The following is a 22,496-nucleotide window of genomic DNA, read 5'->3' as shown; positions in this document are numbered from 1 at the left end:
TATATCCCTGACCTTGAAGCTCCAGCCAGTCATATTGTCCTCTTCAGCTATTGCAAGCTTGATCAATACCACCTCTCAGTTATCGGTATCGCCTTGCATTTGACCCGCGACAAATGTCTGCTCTCCCTTCGACTCCCAAGGCCACGCCGACGGCAGCTCCCCCCTCCGCGGGGTCTGGCACTCCCGGCAAATGGCGCCACCCCCAGCTGAATGAGATCGTCCGTCGTCAAAATGCAGCTACTTTTGGTGACAAGAACCTGCGAAGGGTCATTTGGAATGGGGGTGCCATGGTTATGACCTGGGTTTTCGGAAACAGCCTCAAGTCCAAGTCAGTTCCGTGAACGACAAATCTTTGCGCGCAGTGTACTGATCCCATTCTTTCAAGGTCACGTTTCATTTTTGGTCACAACTCCGTCTATCCAGAGGTTTCCCTGCTGCTCGTTCAGCTCTTCTTCGTCATCAACATTCTTATGGCCTTATACCCTCTCTTCCGACCGGTGGACGATCTCTCCGACATTCCCCTGACTCCTACACAACGAGCCCTTTTGGGTCTGGATCCAACTGCTACACCTCCCCTCACCCCTGGAACAACCTATGTTACCCCGCCAAGGTACCGCATGTCGACTTCGCGCAAGGGTAGTCCTGCAAGCCAGAGTGGTTCTCCCCTGTCTACGACCAGCTTTTCAGAGCGACGCGTTTCCTCTGGTACTCCTTTCTCGCCTGCATCCAGCCCATTGTTTCACAAAGCCGTTGCCAACGGTGGCAGAGATACGGGCCGGCGACCAAGCTTCGGATCATCCTCATCTCTTGGCCGTAGCAACTCGTTTGGCGAATCCAGTCTTGGAGCCAGCCTCGGGGCTAGCTTCAGTTCTAGTCTCGGTCCTAGCACACCTTCTCCTCTAATGGGAAAGCGGACCAGCTTGGGAGTGAGCAATAAGTGGCTTTACGAGAGAAGTCGACGCTTGTCTGCGAGCAATGGAAGCATGTGATGTTTATTTTGGGTTAGGGTTTTAACATGGGTTGCGTGGAATCGGAGTTTGTAGTTCATGGTACTCATAGCGGGCTCTTTTTAATGCATAAATATTATCACTTATTCTTCGAATCCTATTTTCAAGTTCTTCGTTTCCCGATAGCGCAATTAAAGAGCAACTAAACCTTGTTGGTGTCATAAAGAGATAAGAAGTACATGGGTTGGAGGCACATATGTCATAGGCTGTTTAGGCGGGCTCGGCAGCCAATACGCGGCCGACTCCGCAATAGGAACGAACGCAACACCAACTACGTCCGCGCAAGACTTCAGCACCCGTGCTCTACTTTGAGACTCTCTTATTAGCTGATACATGAAGCTTTTCCTGTAAAGGACTGGTTTCTTTTACCAGCAATGGGGGCCTCGGAGTCAAAGCTTGTGTTCAAGCAGGGCATCTTCCGCCTCTCGGAGGAGAAGGAGATCCCCGCAGACGACCCTTACTGGACGAGAGTATGCTACCAAAGAGAGGACCCATCTGGATATGGAAACTAAGAGAATAGAGATGCTGATCGATCCACTTTAGTTTTGGGAACTCCCTGAGTCTACAGAAGACGTCTTCAGCTTGTTCACACCTGCTGACATTCGACGAACGCGCGACCATGCCTTATCGAACTTCGAGACGTTAATACTTTCGGTGTCTTCGCGGCTTATTGTCCTCAAAAACCACCCTTCATTCCCCGATCCAGATCTTGCTCCTGATCGTGACCTGCTTAATTGCATTCGGATCCTCACCCGGCTCCTGCCGTTTGTCTACGAAGCGGAACATCTGGAGGACTGGGAAGAGAAATTCTTTTGGTCGCGTCGCAAGAGAAGGACCAGACAGTCTCAGATTGCAGGTGAGGTGCTTTTCGACGATGCGCAGCTGGAGGATCAGCAAGATCCGTCCTCGCCCCGCGGAGGAGAATACGAAGATGTGAAGCCTCTTGCAGAAGAGTTGATCGACACGTTACTGGACTTGCTCTTCTTTACCGAATTTACTATTCCGCTGCTTCCAACTGCCAAGAGCAAGATTTCGTATTCGATATGGCAAAGTGGTGTGGGTTGCAACACATCTATGGGATCTAACAAAACCCTTGAAAGCAATCGATGCGAAATTCTGCGCCTACTGCTAACGATGACCGGAAAGGCAATGTATATGCCAGCGAGTAAGTTTCTCTCACAGGTCCCGATAATATATTCATATTGATGTGTTTCTCTAGACACGCTACCCGTACAAGGTGTGAGGGCCATCACCTACATCACGACTTGCCAGGACAAGCAGGCCGTTTTGACCACACTTTGCTCTCTTTTGAACACGGTACAGCTGAACGAAACCCCAAGAGAAAACTGTTGTACTAACTTTGACAGGCCATGAAATATAACCCTGCATCATGGAGGGTTCCATATGACCATGTTGTTTGGAAAGACCCTAAGCAGATACTGGTCATCTACTGCTTACAGCTTCTTCTTGTTCTTCTCCTCTATCCTATTCCGGAGGATGGCCGTGGGACCCCTCCAAAGAATTATTACCGACACTATTTTGGCAGGCTGCATAGGCCCCAGGATTTCCAGTTCCTCGTGGATGGTATGACCAGAATTTTGAACCAGCCGGTGAGTAAGCCATCTCGTTCCTCGTATTCGATGCTAATATCAGAAAATAGATGCAGGCGACAAACTCTTATCTCCCGGGAAGCCAAAGATCAGTGAAATGGGCACCAGAAATGTTGATTCTGTTTTGGGAGACCTTGCAGTGCAACAAACGTTTCAGGTCATTCATCATCGATTCCAATCGGTCACATGATTTCTTAATTCTTTGCATATTCTATGCCATGGAATACCGAGCGGATGCGTCTAAACAAGGAGTCGTTCGGATGTGCGTCTTCATTCTTCAGACCATGAGTGCAGAACCGACTTTCGGCAAGAGTCTCAATATCCACTTTGAGGCACAAGAAACCCTGCCACTGTCTATTCGACAACCGAAATTCCGAGGCTCTTATGCTGATTATCTCATTATGGTCTGTTTATACCCTAAAAAAGTATATATGCATTTGCTAATTCTCGCAGTCGATACATACTTTGATGACGACCAGCAAAGGAAACCTTGACACTGTTTATCCCGCCTTCATGATTATCCTAAATAACGTTGCCCCTTATATCCAGCAGATCTCCGCCGTGACTTGTCCCAAAATCATTCAACTATTTTCTTCCATGTCTGCACCCAGCTTTTTGCTGGCGAACGAGACAAATCACACTCTTCTTGCATCAATGCTTGATTTCATCAATGCTATCCTCGAGCATAACTTCACCGGTATCGTGCATTGTCCATTCCTCGTTTGATTTTCCTAACAGTTATGCAGAAAACCGGTATCTCGTCTACGCAATTTTGAAGTACAAGCAAAGATTCGAAGCCATTCGAGCGTTCACGCTGGAAAGCGGTCAACAAGAAATTGAGAGACAGAGAGAGAAGCGAAAGGCCAGGGAAACCCCGGCCGATGTTATCACTAGCCCATTGCTTTCTCAGTCCGAAGAGGACCTGCACACCCCTTCTGGAGCTCGGTCACCTTTGACTAGGATTCCTGAAGAGAACAGCGCATTTGCGATTGGCGATGATGATGAAGATTCGGACGATGAAGGGGAGAGCACTCCATCTCAGTCCTCGCCTTCCGCTCAAACCTCTCGTAGGCCTTCTTTTGCCTCGATTACTGACGAGAATAGCTCACAGTTGCGAGGCATGTCCGAAAAGGCACGTGGCAAGATGCCCGCCGGCCGGCCATCTTTCTCTCGCCAGAACAGCATGACCAGTCAAACAAGCATGTCCGCTCTTTTCACTGCCTCATTGACCGGCTTTACACCAACTGTTCCCTGGGTAAGCATCTACTTGCGTGACATCTACCGGGCATTGCTAATTCTCTACAGCTCGAATCTTGGCTTCCGGAGTTGCCACTGCATACAATTCTCACCGTCATTTCTGCCATTGCACCTCATATCCCAGAGGCCGCTCTACAGACTACTTCAAGCCCGGAGGCCCGTACCTTGATCAGTAATCTTCCGTCCTTTGCTGAGGAGCCGCAGGTGAAGAGTATCATCTCAGAGCCAACACCGGTCCGTGCCCAGTCATTTGAATGGTCCGCCCTCTCTATGGGCTGGTACGAGTCACTCCTCTGGGGCTTCATCTTTTCTAGCGAGATGGTCGTTGGCTCTGCCGCTGGTGCTACCCCGGGTACCGTCGGTGTTTGGAATAGCACCGGAATCCGGCTATTCAGGGTTCAAGAAGCTGCTGCGCAAGGACCGACTCTTTTGGCTCCGAAGGGTGCCGTTGATGCAGTTGGTAGTAACTTGGTCCAGCGAATTGGCAATCTCAGTCTGCGCGGTCGTAACTCAATATCCCAGGAGCCCAATAGCGGCCAATCCCCGAGTGTGAGGGAAGTCTAAGGCAATGCGAAATGCAGCCATCAATGATGTACATAGAACTTTCCATGATATCAATTTCTTTCAATGTAAGATGATTACTTCATTTCTTTCGCAATATTCCCTTATGTATGTGTGTTAATGGTGCCTGAGTGGTCGATGTACGGCAATCTAGGAGAATTGAGTTATAAAATGCTGGAAGAATACATATCAATTATGCATGATGAGTAGCACTGGCCGTTCCAACTTCATTCAAGATGTTTTTCCAAGAGACGATAAGTCGAATGTAAACTTGATTACATAGACATAAGATTGAGTCATCCAAAGATCACTGAGTGATTGATGAGTATGATTGGTTCATTGCCCACTCCCTTCCCCTTTCCTGTACATGGGATGACGTAAATTTAGGATTACGGGCCAGGAGTGTTATTTATGTTTAGAAGAAGAGTAGGCTTAGCCCTTGCCCACAGAACTGTCTGTAAGACAAAGATTTGGTCCTATGGGAGTGAGACTAGTGGGACATAAAACCCTATGGAAATTCCTAATTACTTGGGTGGCAAACCTTATAGACAGAATGAAGACTTTCGCTTCGCCTGTGAGGCTGATGACCGGAAATCTAAAATTGAGGGATTGGCTTGTGCCTCGATCGTATTCGGCAGCTTTCACTGATTTCCACTGCTTAATACGGCGTGGCGGTTCGTGGACCTTCACAGACCCTGTGGCTGAACTCAAAGTTTCCCCCGGTATTATTTGCCGATATGTTATTTTGTCTAGCGAAATCAGCCTTTTCAGATGGAATTCCAAATATTCGAGGTTTGACCTTCAATACTGAATTCTGGTTAGGTCGAGCACAAGATCGTCTTTGGCATTTTAGCTGTTCTAAGATTGCAATCAATTCAATACCTTATTCATAGTTTGATCATCAATCTCAAAATTTGAAAAAAGTCGATTTTCTCGGCATCTCATTGAGGCTATAGTCTATACTGCTACTGCTAGGAGGATGATTCATCCGACAAGGCTTATCATTCTCATCGGAAGCGCCTCATATGCTCTAGTAGAACCCTGAAAGTAGTGGAAGTAAATCTCGTATTCTGCACGCAAGGCGTTCCTGAGTCCCGACCTATCGCCCCTGTTCACCCAAATGCTTGGCTATCACCCGCAAGTGGCTTGCTGGGCTGTGAATGACCTCGTTCCACTTCATGTTTTCTTTTTCACCTACGACGCCACATTATGAGATATCGAGCTCGGCTGTTTTTACTGCTGAACTTGCTTCTTTCTCGTAAAACACTTTGTCCATCAGCCTCTGTAGATTCCGCTATGAATCGGATATAAAATGACCACGGAAGCGTCTTGATTTCATGTTGTCAGATCGAGTTGTACTTTGCTATACATTTCTAAACCCTATCACCAATGATTTTAACTGATATATCGTCCGGGCACGCGCGCCTAGTCTTGAGAATTTACTTTTTGATATTTGTCAGCCTAATTGCCTGGCTAGCGGATGGTGTTCTGCAGTCAAGAGCCAAGCTTAACATCATTAAACATGGCAGCGTGCGCGCCCATACGGTCATGGGCTGGTTGCAGGGTTTTGATCTGGTGAAATTCGTGTGGGTTCTTCGCCAGTTTCCTGGCGGCGTACTGGGATACAGTGTGATGGTGATCTTGTTTGCGTTGTCAAATATCACTGATCTTCTGACTGCGAATTTTGTGGTCCAAGTTCCAGTGAGATCTCGGTGTCTGTTTGGGGAGGGATTGGTTCTCAACACCACTGGACCTTTTCTTGCGGTCGCACCCCCGTCAAATGGGATGCCGTATATCGTCGCCCACAATTCACAGTACTTCAGTGTCAATAACAACTGTTCTATTGGAATATATGCGAAGGTCAACCAGGACGTGGATTTCTGCCCTGACACAGAAGACATTTTTGGGAGCTGGACCTGCTCCACTGAAGGCACTCGCACATATAGTGCCTCTTACGACAGGGGATTGGTAACCGACGACCTCATCGAGCAGGGATTACTGTACTCCAACAGAGCGGGCGAGTACTCTGGCTTCGGGGACGGCTACTACAATCATTTTGTGATTTGGAGTAGTTCTACTGGTGACGCCACTGACAGTACGGATACCTGGGATGTGCGCGCAGCTATACAGACCAACGCCTCCCCATATGATGACAATGTCACCATGCTCCCCCTGTCCTGCAGCATGAATGCTCCTTCTGCAGAGACAATCCTCGCAGAGATGAATGCTACAGCTTCCCTTGAAACCTGGGCAGCTACCTTCCAAGGTTTGATGTACTACGGCACCGGCACGACATCCATCTCCGACCCAACGACTGAGTTAGCGATACTCCTCAACACAATGACAATGGTGCAGGGAGGTGATAACATCCTTCTTTCCGTGCCGGCGCCGGATGCAGATCAGACACAAGGGTGCATTATCGCTGGGACTGATGTACCCCTTGTCATAGAGGCGCTTGTGTTGCTTGTTGGAGGCTTGTTCGTCGGATTAGTTTTGTTGTCAATCATATATGCTTTGAGAATACGTTTCACACGTGGCGGACTAAAGGAGGCGCTGGAAGCCCTGCCTGATGGGGTCATTGGATGGGCAGTCAAAGCTGCTCAGGAGCACCGCGATAATAGCGAACCGGATCCGGGAAATCATGCAACTGTGGAAGGCCGAGAGATTAAGAATTGGCTCATTGGGCATGAGGGCGGGGAAGGCAGGCTCAGGTTGATTCAGCCTTGTTGAAGGGAATATACCCCATGAGGTAGATTAGGCTTATGTTTACGAAGCTAGAGGTTGCAGGCATTAATCGATGATGAGTGTATGAAGTATAATCGATTTCGAATGAAGAACTTAATGGAACTGTATAAATACTTACTCAATCTATGAGGAGACTTTGGACATTCAAATGTTGTCGAGTATACCAAAGTCCAAGAGCAGTCTTCCACGCTGTCCCAAAGGTATGTGCAGCTGCTCTTTGACGCAAGCTGACAGCGTACGCAAGATCTGATCTAGTTTTGTTGGTCAGACCACCGATATTCCCTACTCCTGTCGTCATTCTCTGCGCAGAGCCTCTGTCCTGGACAATTTGTGCCTCCTCATCCTCGCCTTCGCCTTCCGCCAGTATGTCTGTGCTGGGATTGATGTATTTTAGTACACGTATATGAATCCATGGCCGAGATACTAATCCCCTGAAGTCATAATGGCGTAGGAAGTCAATTTAAACGAGTTGGGATCATTTACTCGGCCAGCGTACTCTTGAAAGGAAGTCCTATTCGGCTGCGCCACACCACCCTGTGGACCATCACCGTCACTGTCACTGATGTACTTATTAAGGTACTTCATCAAAGCCTTCGATCCATTACACCCCCTCAATATTGGCTTGCCAAGCCATATAGATTATACACATTTCCCCAGTCCGAATAGGTCCCCTGTTTGAGAATCCTAAGTAGACTTCGGCAGGCCCGTGGGCCTGTCCGTGTGGACGGCCCGCGGACATGTCCAGGTGGACAAAAAGTGATTTGTTCATGTGCAGGCCCACCAAGAAAAGCCCGTATAGATTTACCTCTACACTCTAAGACTTTCATTCCCGAGCCCTAGCTTGAAACACGCTAGTCTACTTTTGAGTCACCTCCTAGTGTCCTTGTCGGGTTGTATTGTACTGGCAGACGCGCGTGTCGCGCTGCGGCCCTGAAACTATGAAAGGGAGAGTAAGGAAATGAGAGGTGAGGAACCGAGTCGAATGGGTGAGTTTCGAGTAGATTTCAAGGGAAACAAAGGTAACCAATAAGAGTGGCAGAAACAGAATGACTAGAGGTGACTTGGCAGATGGACCCGGGACGGACGGAGGGGACTCAATGAACAGAATCAAGCACCGCCATCTTTTTCCCAGCCTGGTCAATGTCAAGGTGGCTGAGTGCTTGCAGATTTTCCTACATCGCTAAGTGCAGCATACGTGCGTCGGGCGCGTAGTCTAGAAGCTTCGTGCCCAATCAATTCAAGATTCGTAAATACACAGCCACTTCAGCAAGCCATCTTAGCTAGGTACCTTTGAGTGTGTCCCGGGCACTATTGAAATATAGCCCACAAGCCCAAGTCTAAACAGGTCCTCTGAAACTTTCAAATCGCAGCTTTCGCATCCAGCTACACCCAAACATACATTCGACGGCAGGCAACAGACATAGGCGCGGAGCTATCAGGGAGGATACCGACGAAATCGCTGATGAAGAGTTCAATGCACATGCAAGACACAGCAAAGAGCTGCCAGACTTCAAGAACTCCAAATTTTCGCTGAGTGACCACGCGCAACTTCTCAATATTGGCGAAGTTCGTGGCACTGTCAACGTCTATTTTGATTCACAGACAATTTTTGAGACTCTGATGATCAAAGACAATCAAAAAGAAATAATAAGTTCGTTGTGCGATACGCTCTCGAAGAAGGCTCGCTTGCAAGCAAGTAGAAGAGTGAGTAGCGTAGGTCTCCTTGCACCTTCACCCACCATCGTTAACGGATGATTAGCATCAAAAAACAAGCGACAACCGCAGCTACTATAAGCCGTATGCAAAGGTCACAAACCGAGTCAACAAGAACCGTCTGATATACCTTGCTGGCCGCTTCAATTTCCTAGATTACGGCTTTGCGGAATACTTTCAGTCGGTCGTACCGTCCTTTAACCAAGGCTATGTCCAGCAACGCCTCAAAGATATTCGAGAAGACATCACAAAAATACAAAATTCTAATCCAGCCAATATGGAGAACCCGGAAACAGTCTATCTTGGAGATTTGGGCGAATTTTGTGAAGCCGTGTCCAAGAAATGGAATTCCAGTCATAATTGGTTCGAACCCCGCCCAGTGTTCAATTCTACTCATCGGCGAGATCAGGAAATTATTGAATACCTACAAGATGCATTTGAGACAGATTACTGGGAGCTTATGCTGGACATATTCCTGAATTTGGGGCATGCGAGCTCAAAGTCTCTTAGCGGGGAAATCGTCTTCAAAGTGCCAGAAAGCCTGGAAAGAGAAATCAAAATCCGTAAAACTAAGCTTCTTAGCGACATCGAAGCTCAGTCAGAGGATACACTTGAAGATTTGCTCCGACCTTGGAGGGAATCGATAGAAGAATCAAAATCCTGGGTTCTGTGAGCGATCTGAATGATTACTCTCTATTAGAAATGCAGAGACTGGTGAACCTCCCAGTCTCCCAGCCGCATGATTCCCCGCCCACATGCCCTGGAGAGCCTTTGGTTGCTGGAACTTCCGTGATACTGATAAAAGAGAAAGTAAGCATATGAATGCAGATTCAATAATAAAAGCAGTGTGACTAAATGATACCGATTTAGGAAAACGTTGGGCTCATAGCCTTGATCCTTATATTCCTGATCGCAGTCGTCGTGCCAGGATACAAAGCGTTCTCAATATCCATGAAATCTAGCGCACCAGGTTCAGTCTATGATGCAGACTTCATGTACCTCGTTCAAAGCAGTCTCATGTCCGTGCTCGGCAATCTGGTCATGGTTATCCCCCTGTTGAAGAAGTCTTTCTTTTCACCAGCTTATGGCACGATGTGGATGTTTTTCACCTTGGGGTTGCTTTTTGCAATTATCTCAGTTGTCATCTACCCCCTTACTAATACCGGTTGGAGCTCCATGGTGTCTTTTTTAGTTCTATCGCTTCTGTCGCCTCGGTGTTGGTTATGACGCAGCATGCAGCGAGGGATGGGCATCAGAAGATGAAAAACGATTGAGTACACAAAGATCCCAGGGCATACAGAATATCCAAGCGGGATAAAGTTCGATATTTATACACGTGGTTGTACCTTCCCATTCTGTACTTACTGCATGCACAACAACCTATACCCATTTTACAGTGATGTACCACAAGCTAGTGGAGACGAAGATATCCGATAGTAGTATAACAAGTAGACAGAGATAGAGACGCAGACAATATGCAAACAGAGATGAATTCCGCGGTGGAAACAGAACGAGAGATGTGAAAGGATAAGAATATAAGATAATCGGACGGGAGGGGTAGAGGGAAAGGAATAGAGAAAATATCAATGTACAGACGTTCTCGAAATTAGTTTCAAATCTTTACTCTTTGGCCGATTGTCTGGCCACTCCTCATCCACTTCGGTCATCTTCGCCAAATCCATTATACAGTAGGCAAGCGAAGAGGGTTCATTCCGAGTGAACGAATCCACAATTCCTCGACCTCTTTATTTCACATACTACTTCGTGTCATTCAAATTCAGCTCGTATGCATGAGACAAACTCTGTCCAAGACAGTGGGAGAGAATTATATGGTTCCAGGAGTTCCCGAGCCAGATTCTGACCAGTATCATTGATGAACCAATATTCCCTCATGTGATGCAATCCCACGGCGTAAAGAAGAAAGACCAAGCGCGCGTTAAGATCTTTCGCCTCGAGCAAACTAATGAATTCTACTCTGGTCGAGAAAGGCCATAGAAATATCTGTGCTTCATCATGATTTTCCTTGATCTGGTTTGCCCGATCCATCAGATCAGCACATGCCTGGATACAAATCTGGTAGCTGGTGTCTGGGGAGCTGCTAGCTTGTGTGCTCAGTTGCGCAAGGACCATGGAGCCAAGTCGACACAGTATGTGACCTACATTGTCATTTGTGTTTTGAACACTGTTGAAGTCTCTGACGAGATCCCGGGATGTATCTTCGATGAAAATGGATTCACTTGTCAAGAAACCCTTCGCACGGAAAGCTGCTGCTTTGTCGATTAGAAGCCTGCAGCCCTTAAGGAGATTCATCACGCGTAAGATCTCGGCCAAATGGCTTGAAGAGTTTAGGAGGCCAGAAATGCCAGGCTGGGCGATTGTAACTAGCACTATGAAAATAGAACAGGTCAAGGCAGGCTCAATCGTTGTAGGTGAGATATTGCCCACGACCTTTAAAAACTCCGAGCAAGCATTGTGACTATAGCGTAGGGCGATTTCAGCCCAAGACTGTCTTCGGTCTTTTTCCAGGAATGCGAGGTGGAGGGCAGAAAATGCGAGCATACTATCAAGAACGAATCCATTCGCTACTGCTATGCCAGGATAGTGGACTTGCCATTTTTGTTGCTCGGTGCTAGTTTTGGAGATGGTGTGAGATGTGCTGGTATAGTATTGGTGTAATAGCCTCGCCTCAATATAGCGGGGATTCGGAGAAAATTGGCTTGCTTCTCGACTGGATGACTCTGCTTCATTGTGATCGCTTTCGGCTTTCAGATTCCCGGGGTTGAGCCGAGGATAACGGCAGTCGAGGTTACGATTCTGGCAGCGGTGGCACTTGGGTAGGCTTTCGCTACACTGTTTTGAAACATCGAATTAGCGAGGAATGAAATCGACTAGTGCGTCCCACTCACCTTAATATGTCTTTGTTTGCAACCAGTACAACCATTCTTTGATTTTTTATGAGACTGACGTGAGCGCATTGTAGATCGATGAATGGATGAAAGGAACGGGCAATCAGAGCAAAGAGAATACGCATTATCGCGTATTGGTCATTAGCGCTAACCCCAAATAGGCATGACTGTCCAGGTACACGATTCTCATTGGTCAGATATACCCGACGGTGTACGTTGTGGAAGGGCATATCTTGACTTCGAAGGGGCAAGATATTGCACTCCCAGCTATTTTTACGGATCTTCTTGGTACTTCCGCGTGGCTAGTATGGCCAATTCAATTCGTGGTGGGTTTCATTGCGTAGTCGGCTCGGACTTAAGCTACACATCCAATAAAACTAAAGGAGCTGCCTAGGGACTAGTATCGAAGCTCCGATGGTTCCCAGAACAGCTTCAAGATTTGCATCGTATAGTTCAAACCGGCTATGCTTCTATTTTCGATTCTTGGAAGGTGTACCCAGCTGTAAATCCAATGAACGAGCAAACCGGGGGAATTAATGTGGGTCGTAAAGCTGCAATTATTTTTAAATATGGTCTTCTCCACCAATTTCTTTACGCCTGGATGATTTTCCATTACTTTCAATTTCTTTGTGTCCGTTTCATTCCTTGAAGTCTTCCAGAATTTCCGATTATACTTGCCAATCATCAACGCTGCCCTTGCTTAGCAGCCCTCGCAGATATCACCAGAGCCTAATTGCGCAAAACCGATATCTTACCTCACCTGTGAAACTCTCTACTACAATCATTCCCAATGGTTTCCAACATTGTTATCATTATCATTGTCCTCGCTGCATGCCTTGGCAGCGTCTCCATGGCTGCGGCTATCTTCGGCCACTACGCCAGCAATGGCGATCGAATATACGAATTTCGGCCTTCTGTTGAACAAGCTCAGTACATGCAAGACCTCCGGTATCGAAATATAATGAGCTTGGAGAGGTATATTGGTATAAGGCCGGGGAAAGGAAATAGTCCTGTTTAATACCACAAAGATGTATGTTCATCATTCAGCGCGAAAGGCCGAGTTTCGAAGTGCATGGGCTGATACGAATCGTGATTTATAGGATTGCGCTCTACTAGAGCGGGTCTACTCGCTTCCGGAGCTCTTCACGCATTGAAGCAGTCATAACACAGATGGGATGAAGAGGCTTTCATACAAGTACCGTTATACACTGTATTGGGATTCAATAATACCATCTTTTGCCTAGGAATGTGGTGCACAACTTATACTGCATGTTACTTGGTTGACTGCTCTGGAGAATTGGAACATGATCAAATAGTCATAATAAGATCATTGAATTATTCTTGAATATATCTAGAGAGTATTCGTAAAGACCACTCTAGTCACCATTAGTTAACGAAAGTTGGAACTCAGAGCTGGAGACTCTGGAGGGCCATTCAAACAATATTTACTCGGCGGCCTTCTCACCCGATGGCCAGCTGCTGGCATCTGCCTTCCACAATAACAGCGTGCTACACTGGGACACGGCGACAGGTATCCTGCACCAGACATGGAATACCGGAGCACATATCACCACTCTCGAGTTTTCATGGGAGTTCAATAAACAAAGTTGTTTTGCCATTGTTTGAATTACTCAATATCCAAGATCCACCGATATTGTAATTTGTTTTACAGAACATTTATAACGTACGTGATAATTCAAATCAAATAAAGACTAACGTGTTTCAGATTGGAGTTCAAAATACAAGAGAATAGTGTAAATAGTGAAACTCAGTTGATTTCGAGCGCGCCTGTACCTATTCAGATTCATGCAAATTGCCCAAACAGAGTCGCATCACCCCTACCCACCCTCCACCTCCAACATCTAATCAACGAGAGTAATACCTAACCCATTTTCGGCAACGGGTCAAGATCCCCATCCTCCGCGTGAACAAGCTCATGCGCTTGACACAAGGAAGTTTCTTCCCCACCGTGGCATGCTCTGGTAGCAGGGATTTTTGTTGATCCAGGCAAACAATCAGGCTAGGTATAACATGAAAGCAAAAGCTAGAAGAAGATGCTATGTGTTCCTCATTCAACAAGATGATTCTTGAAATCCTCGACGAATATGAAGATGTGCTCGTGGACAATGGCAAGCTCGCAACGGTCAAAAATGGCGAAGATATGCAAATATATCTGAAACCAGGAAATGACGAGAATATTACGTCGGTCAAAAGATGCCCTCTTTCGAAGACGGACCAATGGTTTTCACGCTGCGAAAGTACGCGCGGCGTCCAGTTCGTGATTAAAATCACCCTGGTAGCAATGGTAGTTTGAAGGATAAATATTTCCATTCACTGCGCGCATACTAAGCTTTTCAGCCAATACAAAAGGACAGTGAATATGCCATACAGGCAAGTAGGAGATATGGTTCGAGGTACTATAGAAGACTAGGTAGGGGGACAAAGTAGGAGATTGAGGTGAATAGTATAGTTGAGAGGGATTTGATGATTGAAGGAGACGGAAAACCAAGTTAGTAGATATACCGGAAACTGTGCAAGTGCAAGTAAGTATTAGCAGCTATTGCCTGTAGGTAGAAAGAATGATTCGGTGAAGACTCACTTCAAATTTTCTCGATCCGTCAAATCCAAAAAGGCAGTAGAGTCCAAATCCCTGCCTTCAAGACCTCCCTCCATCTGGGACTGGATACGATCACGCTTCTTATTTTCCCACCGAAGAAGAAGACCAAGGATAGTGATAAGGCAAGCCTCAATCAGGTGAGAAACAATCATAGAACAAATGCCGAGTGTGTATGTTGGTCTAAGACTTCGTCAGCTTTGCTTCGCACATATGTATTTCCATATGAACTCACGATTGATCAGTCTTGTAGAAGAAAGGACCTGCAATATTGCCAGTGCAGTATCCAAGGAAAAGGACAGCATTGGTGACGACTTTCTTCGTGTGGCCTAATAATCATCGTAGCATGCGTTAGCTTATGTACAAGATTTCCATGCAGTAATAGAAGGCAGAAACATACCCGCTGTGTTCGCAACCTGCATACTCAGGACGAGTACGAATGCGGCATTATAAGGCCCAGTCAGATAGTAACAAATGAGGCGGCCGACATGGTGGTCCGTTGGCACGAAGCGTAAGCCAAACGCGCCGGCCAGATTGGGAATCAAGAAGATCAGAACGAAAACGCATCGTCGATTTTCGAAACGGTCATTAAGGTAGACACATGTCAAGATGGAAAGGGCGATGAATATTCCGTAGGGAACCTGGGAACACGCATGTTAGCAATGAAGATGGCTAGTAGAGTAATAGAAAGAATACCTGCAGAATGGTCGTAATCAATGTCGAGTAACCAAAGCCTTTGATAATGATTGTGCCGAAATTTGAGATTCCGCCGTTGGGAATATTGCCTACTTAAATCGTCAATGGCCAGCTCAAAAGAATAATTTTCTCTAGACATACAAACAACACCCAGAATGAAGAACAGATAGAGCTTGTAATCCATGAATGCTTCAAGAATCTGATATGGCTTCAGATGCTTATTCTCCACGCCAGTCTGGTTCTCTCGGATGCGCTCAACCGCGATTCTCCGTTCCCGTTTGGTGAGCCCATGAGCTGTGACAGGAGAGTCTGGAAGAAAGATAAACATAACGATACCCCAAGTAGCACACAGTGCACCACTGAAGAGAAATAAATTAGCATATAATGACCTGCTGGAAGAAATGGACATACATTATCAGAAACTCATATTTCCAGGAAGGCAACGCTCCCCGGATATGCCCAATGCCATAACCCAATAACCCGCCTAGTGCAATACCGATGCCATTGGCCGTATACCATAATCCGATCCGGACGGGTTGCTCACGGCGTGTATACCACATGCTCGTAATGAGCATGAAGGCTGGATCTGAACATGCTTCTGCGGCTCCACCCAGAGCTCGAAGTACGGCGAGAGTTTCGAAGCTGTTGCATGCTGCTTGGATCATGAGGAACACTCCCCTAGACTGAATTCAGTTTCTTTGTTCAGCTTTGGAGTATTGGACATACCACATGAAAATATTCACACCGAGATATTTTCCTGCGAAACAGTCAGACAAATATCCAAGTCAAGTTTCGATTGAAGATACCGATTGGAAGCTTCTGCAGGAGAAAATTGGTTGGGAAAGCCCAAACCAAAAACCCAAAGTAGAATATACTACTCAGCCAGTTATACTGCGTTCCATGGAGATGGAGGTCCTCCCGAATATTGAATATCGCTGCATAACTCAAGGTTGTCTAATCAATTAGTGAGATCTTCGGGCGAACACGATTCCAAACCCACTTTGTCAATGTAAAAGAATGCATAGCACACTGCTAGATAGGGCAGGATCATAAAATCAATCTTCCACAGTATTTTCCGGGCTTCAGCTGGGTCGATCTCTTCATGCAGTTCGTCTGGATTGTCGAATAGAGCCATGGCTGTATCGCCGTCCGTGGATTTGGCGGATTTCCATTTTGTGCGACTTATGCTGGATTCGGCATGTGTGATTGTGTGCTCGTCCATAATATCTTCAGAGCCGGGGTTTGGCTTTTCGGGGCGGTCGTCCGCCATTGTTGTTGGATTCTGTTCAAGGGAGGATAGAGGTAAGGGATGGATATGGTGACCTGTAGATTGCCGTGGCGGTATGGGTATTTAATAGAAGATTTGGAACTGCGCTGATAGACAGAGTTACGGTCTCTTCTTTCTCCATACGGAGTCTGGAACATGTCGTAATTCTCCGCATAATCGAAAGCTTGAAGAAGCGGGGAAGAACTTGTCTCCACCTGATGTCTATGTCAACGTGGAAGGTCTTGGCCGACGAGTCAAGTTTTCGGATCAAGTCCGCGATGTGCTTCGTAGAATATCATTCTTAGCATGCTACAAAGTACTTAGAAGGCATACTCATGACATGTTTATCACGAGGTGAAATCGGATTTCGTCCGACAACTCAGGAAGTTTCTCGGAATCATGATACGATTTAGACTTGGCCTGGGCGTGTTGAAAGACCGGTTATTGGTGATATTTTCTTTGAACAAGAGGGATACATGACTTGACGATGAACAGGCATATAGCCGTGAGCATGCCCAGAATGGATAAGCGGCGTGGGGGCGTGGGGAATCTGGGGTCCGTGGAGTTTATGCGGGGAAGTGGTCATGCTGAGGGGCTCGGGAATACAAGAAGAGACGTTGAATTGCCTAGGTTTGAATTGTATTTTTACTTGGCTTATTGATAGTAATTTTAACTTTTAAATATACTTTTTCTTCCATTTCCCGCCATTCTCATGAAAGGGTTCTTCGCTCGCATTTACCCCAACACCTGCAATGCGACTATCTCCGGTTAAAATTAAGGAATCGAGACTGTGAATGAAACGTTAGCAAATGAGAATACCGGGTTTAGTATTTGAGGAGCTTACCGCTAGGAACAAAATGATCAAGTTAGAACAGACAAACGCGATGAAGATCCCCAGATCTCGCCATCGGTGGGTGAAGCTCATCTCATATGTTTCGTAGAATTGATCTCCAACTTTATATGCGCAGTATTCGCACACTTGCGTGGCATTATCCAGCAAATAACCAGCTCCTCCACGCTCGAAAAAGTCGGACATGTATTCACCACAGGTCTGATTAGCTGGAGCAGTGAACTGGTTGTACTCGGATGTTTTGCATTCAACATTGCGTCCATGAAGCTCTGTCACGACCATACCACTGATAAGCCGAGTAAAAGGATCCAGCTGGTAGAGCCAGGCGCGCCAGAATTTGGGCATCTGTGGGCGAGGAATTGTGACTCCACAGAACAAGGAGAAGATGATAGAGATTGGAGGGTTGAGCTGTGAGGCGATAAAACTGTTGGGTGTCAGGGCTGCGATCATTTGTCCCAGTGTCACGGCGAAGAACTCAGTAATGAGAACCATGAAGAATTGGTAACCTGCTCGACTGGATTCGGTTTGGAATCCGGGGATGTAGTAGAGTGGCAAAAAGAAACACACAGCACAGATGACACTGTAGGGAATTTCGGCGAGGACCATGGAAAGTGCAAAGGCAAATTGACTATATGTTTTGGACGCAGATTCTCGGTAGAAGATCATTTGGGCCATGTGGAAACGTGGCTCAACCTGCTGGAGAATAATTGCTGGGAGCACAGTGACGTTGAAGATGACAAAGACACGATACTGCAGTGAAGAGCGAGAGTCATCTAGATTCATGTAGCCAAGTCCGGTGATCAGAGATAGAGCAACATGGGTGAACAGTCGAGTGAATCCGTAATTCTTGGATCTCCAGAAGGAAAGGAAGGTTCGACGGCCAACCACTTTGATCTGATGCCAAAGGGGCGATGCGTACTCTTTTTCGATTACTGAGCCAGCCTGTTCTGTGTGGTCTTGGTTCATCTGAGCTCGCTCTGCTTTGATTTGAATGATGTCTTTTTTCACTTGGACCAATTCAGGGGAAGTTCGCCAAATATCAGCCCAATCGCGATCACCGATCCGGCGAGTTTGTCCTGCGCCAATGGCATCGAGCATCCATTCAGCAGGGTTAGCATCTTCGGGACAATCGGCACCATTTTTAGAGAAGTAGTCCCGCAGGATCTGGGAGTCGTAGCCAATTTCACCAAAGTACACGCACTGGCCACCCCGCTGGAGAAGCAAGAGCCGATCGAAATTTTCGAACAATGCCGAATTAGGCTGATGGATCGTGCAGAGAATAGCTTGACCGGCTGTTGCCAGTTTCTTCAAGAAGCGAACGATATTAAAAGCCGATTGGCCGTCAAGACCAGAGGTAGGCTCATCTAAGAAGAGGAGTAGTTCAGGCTTTGCAGCGAGTTCGACACCGATAGTGACTCTCTTTCTCTCTTCAACTGAAAGACCAGTTTCCGGAGTTCCGATGATTGCATCTGCCAGGTTCTCCAGCTCAAGCAAGCCGATAATTTCCTCAACGTAGGCGTATTTTTCAGATTGTGGGGTTTCGAATGGCTGGCGAAGATCGGCAGAGAAGCGCAAAGCCTCTCTCACGGTCTGCATTGCCTCGTGCGTATCCGCCTGTTCAGCGTAAGATGTGCCTCGCTGGAACGCGGTACCTGGAGCCTTTCCGTCGACAAGGATATCTCCTGTAACCACACCGATATTTTTCCGCGCCGCCAGTACATCCAATAGGGTGGTCTTGCCTGCACCTGATGCACCCATCAGAGCTGTCAGTTTGCCTGGCTGAACATATCCGTAAACGGAGTTAAGAAGTTGTCGGGTTCCCGATGGCACAGGCACTTCATAGCAAACATCTTCCCAGGTAAACACTGATTTCGATGTGATCTCCACATTAGCTCCTGCATCCACGGTCTTTGTTTGGCGGTTGGCTTTCTTCGTAGCCAAGGCGTCGTTCAATTCCTTCCGTTCCTTGTTCTCCTTTTGATAAAAGGTAATTGTCTTTCCACCCGCATCGAACTGAATGGCCTCTCCGAAGTACAGATTACTAGCAAGAAAGCCGATAATCAATGCTAAATTTAATATTAGTTGAGACAAAGAACCTGGGAAAGAAGTAATCAAAGGGTATGTGAGCTTAACATACCAAGCATGATGCCAAAGTTCCGCCACAGATCTGACCTGTAATAGCTGAATGTTTTTGCAAGGTAATTGGATCCGGGAATGATGTCGGAGCCCGAATCACCACCTGCGAGAGTGCACGCCTGATGGGCAATATCGTCATAGCCGGCACCATGGGGCACCAAAGATGTTGATACACATGTCATCGTTAAGCGACTGAATTCATTGATCATCAATGACGAAAATCCAAGGCCAAACGGATTAATATAATAAATCCATCGTAGCCACACCTGACCATTGGACCATTGGATCATGTAACCCGAAGTCAACACGAGAAGTGTGATCATTACAGCCGCGAACTTCATCGCATAGTCAAAGTCAGGACTCAGACACCCAATCGTTCGGAAGAACACTGTCATGCAAACATATCCACTTAGCACGAACAGGACAAAGGTGAAAAAGGCACCAGCGTCTAGAGCTAGGCCACACATGAAATAGACAATTATGCTGAAGATGAAAACTCTGAAAGTAGCGAATGTGGTGTCCACAAAGATTTGAGCCAGGAATAGAGCACTTGGGCGATAAAATGTGAATGAGCGATGCTTGTTCACGATAGAACGTCCCATCATCGTGGATGCGAGTTCTGCAAAAGCCTGAAATCCATTAAACAGCATACTGGTAAACAGGAGACCTCCTCGAGTAAATGCACCAGCACTGGTCTCTGGTTGCTTCAGCCAGACAGTACCAAGGATGATTGCGATGCCAGTTGAAGTGGCCCATGAGACTGTCAGACCAAACTTGTCTTGCCACTTGATCAAGAATTGCCGTTGCATCAAGGCCCAAATCTGTAGGTGGAAAGGGATGGAGTACACAGATGATTTGGCCGTGAACTTCCGCTTTGCTTGTTGGTTTGCGAGTTCAAAATCCTCAAAGACTTGCTTGTCGTGTTGGATCTGAGCACGATAAGCCAGCATCTCTTCATCGAGTCGCTTGCTATGAACTGATTTCTCAAAGGCATCAGCAAGAGTCTGAGGTGTCGATGGAACGTCGGCAGCACTTCTTCCATCCTGGAACTCTCTCTCAAAAGGGTCGGTACATCCTGTGAGGTAGTCTGGTGTGGTCTGTCGGGGCTTCTTGCGGAAACCAAGGCCCTCGAAGTAGGCACGTGCTTCATTGGTTGGTCCGAAGAAAACAGATCGTCCACTATCTATGACTAGAACCTTGTCGAACTGATTGTAAATAGACTCTGAAGCTTGATACAGAGAGACAAACGTGGTTGTTTTGTAAATGTTTGTCAGGATTCGGAGAGACTTGGCAAAGTCCAACGCAGTAGATGCATCCAGACCACGTGTGCTGTTATCCCAGGCCAGCACAGTCGCACTAGTGATCATCATCTCTGCAATACTCACCCGCCTGCGCTCACCACCACTCACGCCACGAATGAACTGATTACCGATCACGGTGTTGGCCGTGTGCTCAATATTGAACATACGAAGTAGCATTCGGGTCACTTTTTCCTTGAACTCGGCTTTTCCCACGCCATATGGACGTTTCCCTGGAGTTTTGGTGTCCAGAGCGAAACCTAATGTCTGTGAGACAGTTAGGGTCGGGTGGTGGATATCATCCTCTTGGTTGTATACGGCTTCGCCCCGGAATCTTTTGGAAAATGTGTCTGATTCGAAAGGACCATACAAGACTTCGCCACCGACGCCGGTGTATCCAGCACGCTGGTTGGCAATAACCTTAAGAAATGTTGTACATCCCGAGCCTGGCCGGCCTAAGACCAAAACCATTTCCCCCGGTCGAGTCAAACCGCGAAAGCCCTCCAGTATATTGTATTCTTTGCCACTTTTCCCCAAGCCGAAAATGTTCATGAGTGTTTGTGGGACGTTAAAGAAGTCAATAATGGCATCGGGAAACGTTTTGATGTATGTTTTAACGCCACCGATTCCACGCACTGAGAGATCGTCCCAAATCACGCCTGCAATACAATTAGCGTTGATATATTCCAGCATCTCGGAGAAAAAACTTACCGATACGCTTATCCTTGATCCCAGCTTCATCCTCCGCAGCGCGATTCCCCCTAAGAGCCGTCTCTAAATCCCACTCCTCGGAGTCATTCGAGCTTCTCGCCTTTTCTTCATCAACAGTGGCCGTCGGTTTAGATGCCCGAGAAGCATGTCTTGACAATCGACGAGCTTGGTGCGAAATGCTTGAAAATTGTCTATTCAGATCTGAAAAGTCCTCCTCGGCCTGTTCAACATCGACGCCACCCTGTACCGATGTTACACCTTGCGGGTTAGCGATACGAATCTCCTCGAGACGCTGCTCATAGCTCAGAGTGTCCACATCGGAATGGTTGCTTCCCTCTGGCGTGAGGAACTTCTCGTCCGCAGTATCGGTCTCCGAAGATGCCTGCATTGTCACCAAAGCCAAGCTTAGGTCGTTGCTACTGCCCCTGAAAAGCAGGGATTTCTTTCAAGAGTACTCGGTTCCGTACTCGGTTTCCCACAGCGAAACTCGGGGAGTCTCGTGGACCAAAAGAATCCGCGAGGAAAGAAAATCTGAGAGAAAAGTGAAGAGTCAATTCGAAAATTAAATTAATCGCCAAGATCGAGTAACGCCTAAATTCGTTAAAACTGGTAGGGAGCCCACTTGTTTGTCCACTCGGCTCCACCTTGACCCAAAATCGAAAGCCTTAACCTAGCGATCTCCGATAACAAGGAACGCACTGTGTACATGGAGCACTGTGTACATGAAGTAGCGGTGATGAGTCAAGGGCGGGATTAACCACAGACCTTTGACTCATAGTGCCGGAAAAAGGAGTCCATTGGAGACCCCGGTTAAACCCCGGACTAAAGTACCGAGGTGGGGATGTGCCTAGAAGGTCTCTCATGGCGGCAACTTCCGTTGGCAGATGCCTGTGTCGGAGATGTGGGCATGCGGGATCCCAATTGGGTTTGGGGTAAAGCGAGATATACGTAGTTGCAACATGGTTCAATGCAACTCTACCCAAGCACAAGCACAGGCACAGAGCTTGTTTCTAATGGAATTTCCCTTATAAAGCATTCTGTGGGGTCCGTGTGGAGCAACTAAATATCGACGCCAGAAGACTCCAGAAGACAGTCTATCCTCCCCACTGCGATAGTAAATTGTAT

General features: G+C 47.0%; 6 protein-coding genes across 6 annotated transcripts; 2 read left to right on the top strand and 4 right to left on the bottom strand.

Moving 5' to 3' along the window:
* Window positions 1-113: 113 nt before the first annotated feature.
* On the top strand, window positions 114-4,438 carry N7520_000219 (Nuclear pore complex component; the record flags this gene model as incomplete). The annotated part of the gene is made up of 10 exons (XM_057134154.1): window positions 114-328; window positions 386-926; window positions 1,361-1,477; window positions 1,551-2,172; window positions 2,227-2,324; window positions 2,375-2,617; window positions 2,668-3,021; window positions 3,071-3,314; window positions 3,364-3,872; window positions 3,923-4,438. The coding sequence occupies 10 exons, from the start codon at window positions 114-116 to the stop codon at window positions 4,436-4,438; spliced, it is 3,459 nt and encodes a 1,152-aa protein (XP_057000090.1).
* Window positions 4,439-5,824: 1,386 nt separating this feature from the next.
* N7520_000218 (uncharacterized protein) lies at window positions 5,825-7,165 on the top strand (the record flags this gene model as incomplete). Its single annotated transcript, XM_057134153.1, has 1 exon — window positions 5,825-7,165. One exon carries the CDS (start codon window positions 5,825-5,827, stop codon window positions 7,163-7,165), a length of 1,341 nt encoding a protein of 446 aa, XP_057000089.1.
* Window positions 7,166-7,298: 133 nt separating this feature from the next.
* N7520_000217 (uncharacterized protein) lies at window positions 7,299-7,621 on the bottom strand (the record flags this gene model as incomplete). Its single annotated transcript, XM_057134152.1, has 2 exons — window positions 7,299-7,554; window positions 7,605-7,621. The coding sequence occupies 2 exons, from the start codon at window positions 7,619-7,621 to the stop codon at window positions 7,299-7,301; spliced, it is 273 nt and encodes a 90-aa protein (XP_057000088.1).
* A 3,039-nt stretch (window positions 7,622-10,660) lies between these two features.
* N7520_000216 (Zn(II)2Cys6 transcription factor domain-containing protein) lies at window positions 10,661-11,868 on the bottom strand (the record flags this gene model as incomplete). The annotated part of the gene is made up of 2 exons (XM_057134151.1): window positions 10,661-11,743; window positions 11,800-11,868. The coding sequence occupies 2 exons, from the start codon at window positions 11,866-11,868 to the stop codon at window positions 10,661-10,663; spliced, it is 1,152 nt and encodes a 383-aa protein (XP_057000087.1).
* Window positions 11,869-14,309: 2,441 nt separating this feature from the next.
* On the bottom strand, window positions 14,310-16,379 carry N7520_000215 (putative MFS allantoate transporter; the record flags this gene model as incomplete). Its single annotated transcript, XM_057134150.1, has 10 exons — window positions 14,310-14,328; window positions 14,399-14,596; window positions 14,649-14,742; window positions 14,814-15,054; window positions 15,110-15,198; window positions 15,251-15,468; window positions 15,521-15,787; window positions 15,836-15,866; window positions 15,916-16,063; window positions 16,110-16,379. The coding sequence occupies 10 exons, from the start codon at window positions 16,377-16,379 to the stop codon at window positions 14,310-14,312; spliced, it is 1,575 nt and encodes a 524-aa protein (XP_057000086.1).
* A 755-nt stretch (window positions 16,380-17,134) lies between these two features.
* N7520_000214 (putative ABC transporter) lies at window positions 17,135-21,753 on the bottom strand (the record flags this gene model as incomplete). Its single annotated transcript, XM_057134149.1, has 4 exons — window positions 17,135-17,164; window positions 17,221-19,292; window positions 19,364-21,319; window positions 21,372-21,753. Coding segments are annotated over 4 exons (4,440 nt in total), but the record flags the coding sequence as incomplete, so codon positions are not given.
* Window positions 21,754-22,496: the final 743 nt, after the last annotated feature.

This window comes from Penicillium odoratum (genome assembly GCF_028828045.1).
Source record: "Penicillium odoratum strain IBT 22623 chromosome Unknown utg000001l_segment0_segment0, whole genome shotgun sequence".
In the NCBI taxonomy this organism is placed as follows: Eukaryota; Fungi; Ascomycota; class Eurotiomycetes; order Eurotiales; family Aspergillaceae; genus Penicillium; species Penicillium odoratum.
The sequence above is the reverse complement of the archived record's forward strand: the minus strand, read 5'-3'. Positions and strand labels throughout refer to the sequence as shown.